Source organism: Homalodisca vitripennis, chromosome 7 (genome assembly GCF_021130785.1).
Source record: "Homalodisca vitripennis isolate AUS2020 chromosome 7, UT_GWSS_2.1, whole genome shotgun sequence".
NCBI classification, from domain to species: Eukaryota; Metazoa; Arthropoda; class Insecta; order Hemiptera; family Cicadellidae; genus Homalodisca; species Homalodisca vitripennis.
The window spans coordinates 43364171-43369515 of record NC_060213.1 but is presented as its reverse complement, the minus strand read 5'-3'; the positions used below and the strand labels follow the sequence as shown (position 1 = coordinate 43369515).

At 33.3% G+C, this 5345-nt stretch overlaps 1 protein-coding gene across 1 annotated transcript; it reads left to right on the top strand.

Annotated features, from left to right (window-relative positions):
• Positions 1–4155: 4155 nt before the first annotated feature.
• Positions 4156–5076, top strand: LOC124366697. The gene has a single exon (XM_046823295.1). It carries the CDS (start codon positions 4156–4158, stop codon positions 5074–5076), a length of 921 nt encoding a protein of 306 aa, XP_046679251.1.
• The last annotated feature ends 269 nt before the right edge of the window (positions 5077–5345 follow it).

Below are 5345 nucleotides of genomic sequence, written 5' to 3'. Positions count from 1 at the left end.
GTTTACTAATATGTGAAAATTATGCATCCTATTATTGTGCCTATTGTAAATTTGTATTTGTACGTTACCATTATCATTATTATATATCTGATTGTTATAAATTACTTCATTGGTCCTTAATGGTTTCATTAATGCTATTACTATAATTACAACAAAAAGAAGGATAAAGGTAAAAGAAGATTGGCCTCTACTTTTTTGTTGATATGTTTGTTCAATATTATTGCTCTGTTTTTTTTTCGATTAACTTACAACATGTATACGTTTTTTATTAAAACTGAAAATATGGCGTTTGCCAGAGATAAATAAAATAATCACTATAACCACCTTCCTGTTTTAAAATATGATTAAGATTAATGTAATCAAACTGGTGCCTTTACGTAATAATTATACATAGAAAATAACACACAAATTATACTCAATTAAGATAACACACAACTACTGATACTATGATTAAGATGTCACAACAAACTGATATCACACGGTACCGTGTAAGTATCGTTACATAATAACCTCACACAGATGTGATGCCAATTTTAACATGCCCCTACCTTCTTCTCCGGGCTGTCTGCAGACATTAGCTGGACATTTGTCATCGACATGGCGGCTCGTAAAACGTGTCTGTCCCTTCTACCCTAAGGTGATATCATTTTCTTTGATATAGATATAAAAACTCACTTGCAGTAACCACTAATATAGGCTTTAAAATATAGGAAAATACACTTTCAGTGGAAAAATTATTGTAAATGTTACATGTTAGATATTTTACAAACCTCAATGTAAAAATGTTATTTTACTATTCTAATACAATTGCTAGTATAGTTTACATTCTCTTCAGCTTGTTTGTGACTATATATACTACTATTGTGTGTGTGTGTGTGTGTGTGTGTGTGTGTGTGTGTGTGTGTGTGTGTGTGTGTGTGTGCGTGCGTGTGTGTGTGTAAAGCCATTATAGTGCCCATTCTTTACTATATAAGTGTTTTCCTATCTATATTTAAGTAACATTTGTTATCATTCAGATTTTTTAATGTAATACCATATCACTGTATATATTTTGTTTACTGAGAAATTTAGTCTGCGATTCTGTCGTTGCCGTCATGGTTTATTTTCATAATAGCTATGGGAAAACATTCCTAAGCGCTTAGAAAAATCATACTGAGAAACGTTCACTACTATCGCACTCTATTGTTCTTATAAATAAATGTATATCATATAGACCAACTATCAGCAAGATACAACGAGATATATATTGTCTATAGACTTTTCATATTTTAGACTATTAGATAAAAAATAATGTTTTCTATAGTGCGTACATGTATACACATGGAATTTGGCGGAGCGACATTCAAACATAAACAAGTTAAATAAAGACTTAAAACACATTATTAAGCGTACGTTTAGTTTTCATTATACCTCCTGATAAATAAATTATATGTAATATATTTTAGGTAGCTTTAGTATCATTTTTAATGTCCACAACAATATCTCAAATATATTTCAGTGCAAAATTACAGTAGTATTTAGCAGGTAGTTGTAGAATCCATTAACTTGTACTAACGGTGTGAAGCTATGTAAAGTTTTCATTTTATAAAACTTCAAAATAAAGGATACATGATATAAATGTGTACTTCATAGAAAAAGAGCCGGAGAGAAATGTCTTTGGGGGTGGGAAGACATTTGTCGTTATTTATAGCACACAATGAAGAATGTATCAGACATACAGCCATGGCTGTGAACATTTCCTTCACACCCGTGTGCCATCACTTGTCATCTATCAAGTGCGTAGAATGGGGATATTGTGTACTAAAACGGTTTTGGGGACAACATGTATGTGCACTGAGGAACAATATAATTTAATAATGTAATGTAAGTAACTAAAACCCTTTTGAAAATCTTTTTATTACATACACGTGTTTCGGTTTTTAACCATCATCAGTGTACATTAACCTGTAGTAAATAAATGGTAAAAAACCGAAACATGTGTATGTAATAAAAAGATTTGTAAAAGGGTTTTAGTTAATTTCATTACATTAATATATATGGATAACCCAATGAGTGGAGTTAATAACATAATCTAATTTTAATATACAACTACAAAGAAACACTTGCAAATACCACAGCTGACCTGTCAACAAAGATTAAGGCCCTTTAATTAGAACAAGCGTAATGCTTCCTCTCGCTGATTAAAACATTTTCAGTAGCCTATTTGACTTTATTTCGTGTACAAGAATAAACAAGTTGCACCTCTGGTTTATCCGTAGGGCAAACAGGGTTACTAATGCTTGTAAAACTGTACTTTTAACAAAGCTGAGAATACTTGGGTAACAATGGTACTTAACCCTTTCACTCCCAGACCTTACGCCACACCTAATACAGCTTTCGATGCAGTAGTTTAGGATAACTCCTTTTCAGCTTCCGTGTGTCTGAAGTCTGACATTGTAATAGACTTACTCCTGGGATCAGAGGTCCATGTTTATCTGAAGAGATTCAAAACAAATTAGCGGTTTATGAACATTAAAATAATGTTAAAATAACAATGCTGAAAACAAAATCGGATACAAACGAGCGTTGACACCATCAATGATTGATATTTGAATTTTGTGAATGATGTTTATAAGTGTAATTTAAAATTAAAATGCAAACTGGTACCAGTAAAAGAGATTTAGCAAGAGTACCTTTATAAATGTAAATTTGTTCTTTATTGAATTTTGGATTACCTGGAGTGCTCCAATAATATATTCAGTTAATTTCCTGATTTCAATTTACTTTTCAATATTTATTCAATTACCATTGCTGTATTTGTTACCAAAACTTTATGCGTTAAAACTTATCATATTTTGGTTATTTTTACTACAGAACAGATATCGTATAACTACGACAACTGATATCGTATCTTAACAATTCCAATCTCCATTCCCGAGCAATTTGTATATGTCAGATATTATAATTTTAATTTAGTAACTCGTTTACATACAAATACAATTATTAATAACAGCTATTTAATAATACTTTTTAATCACACATAATATTGTAAAGAAAATAAAGAATATATTAGACAATGTTATACGTATAGTACTTATTAACTATTTAAGTAGGGGATAAAAAGTATCTAAAATCGAGCCTAAAGTTAATAATGACATGTTACACAGTTCGCAACTAATTGTTTTGAAAGTACATTACATTCATATTTTTTAGCAAACAGGAACTCATTTGAAGTTACAACTATGTATATTAAGTTTTACTCATAAATTATTGTCACTTTAATTTAACTAATTGAAGTACATACTTTTAATCAATGACAATAACTTCACAGTTAGTTTCGGTGACAAACGTAAAATTAAAAGTTCTGACGACATGGCGCTAAAACATTAAAGAAATTTTATGAATGATATCAAACACGATACTGGACAAATCGATTATCATTCACAAAATGAAGAAAGTTAAAGTTTTTATGAACCTAAAGCCTTAAATGTTCTGAGAAGTTGAATGTGAGGGAGCGGCGTTCTGTTTAATGAAACGTAAATCTCAAAACATTTGTCTGTGCAATGTTCTTTACTCAGTTACCTTATTCGGAAAAGTGCAATGAATTATATAGAATGTAATTGTACATTGTTTTGATATGCTCAATATTGAATAGTGAACTCAGTTCACCCGGATTTCATGCAATAAACTTAATTCAAAGTTCAATACGAATTGTTATTTTGGAAATTATTGATACTATTAAAATTATTGGTGAATATATTAAACGAAAACGTATCGTAAATTACAAAATCAGTAAATTAAATCATTAGAGAGGAATCACAAATCACTGGCGACTCTGCCATTTGTAACGTTTATCTCTTATCACAGTAATACAGTCAGCATTGTAAGTTTTTCTGTACCGTTAAAAGAACACTTTAACGCTTTGAAATGTCATACACAGAGTATGCTACATCCTATTATAGTTTTTAACGATTTTCTTTAATATTTTGAACAACTTTTTTGTAGTAATATTTACATTTTGTAGTAATATGTACAGTCAGTATCAGTCACTCGAACTGGCCGGTCGTTATCGCTCTGCGCTCTGACTGAAGGTTAAGTGTAGCACGTGCTGTGTACAGGTTAGCTTAACCTGATTGTACTGGACGTTACAGTGAATTCGTTCATTTTCGCCTAATTATGTCGGCTAACTGCAGCATTTGCAATTTGGTGTGTGACGATGAGAAGAGTTGTATCAAGTGTGTTGGGAAGTGTAGTGCAGTGATACATATTAATTGTGTTCCAAGCAAGACCCGTTCCAAACTCGAGTGGATGTGCGATGTATGCAGACTTGAAAAGGAGTCCGTAAATAGTAAAAGATTGGCATCAACTGTAATAACTAAAGATTTTCTTATCTCAACCATGAACTCTTTCAAGAACGAAGTTTTTAGTGAGCTTCAAACCTACAGCAAAGAGTTTAAAGACTTCAAATCCTCCTTAGAATTTTTCTCAGAGAAAATGGACAATGCCTCTGAATTAATGAATAAAATAACGGAAGAAATGAAAAGTGCAAAGGAGGAAGCCCGACTACTGCGTGAAGAAAACTCAAAGTTGCGCACGGCCGTAGAGGACCTGGAGATGAGAATGAGAGACATGGAACAGTATTCGCGGATCTCTAACATTGAAATTAGCGGAGTTCCTGTGTCTCAGAATGAAGATTTGGAGAGTCTGCTGTGTGATATTTCCAAGGCCATCAACGTGGAGCTGAAGGAGGAGAGTGTCGAGGCGGCGCATAGAGTCCCCAGCTACAACATGAAGCGAGCTGCCCCCATCGTCGTCAAGTTCAAGTCCCGACGAGACAAGGAGACGTGGATCAACGGCTTCAAAGCGACGCGACCCCTGACAGCTGACAAGATCAACCCGAGGATGCCGAAGGAGAAGGTGTTCATCAATGAGCACCTTTCACCAGCGAACAAGCAACTCCTCTTCAAGACCAAGGAGGCTGCAAGGGACCGCGGCTACAAGTTCGTCTGGACCAAGGACGGAAAGATCTTCGCACGGAAGGACAGCGGCGATAGAGTATTGAAGATCACTGGTGAAACGAGTGTTAGAGACATGTGAGTACAGAGATGTACATAGTTTGTATATAACTGTATCATATAGCAATCAGCCATGTATATAATTAGTTTAGCATATGGACCCAGAAAATAATATTTTGAATTTTGAATATTTAAGCAAGGATTTTTTTGCCTCCTCTGAAATTACATTTAGCTGCATCCATATAAATATTAGAAGTTTGAGACAACATTTTGACATATTACTAGCCAGTTTAGCGAAATTAGACCACGAAATAGATTTAATAGTTTTATCAGAAATCTGGATTTTCGAAG

Bases quoted from the DNA above. Each gene is read 5' to 3' on its own strand.
- LOC124366697 (XM_046823295.1), top strand. From the start codon at position 4,156: ATGTCGGCTAACTGCAGCATTTGCAATTTGGTGTGTGACGATGAGAAG.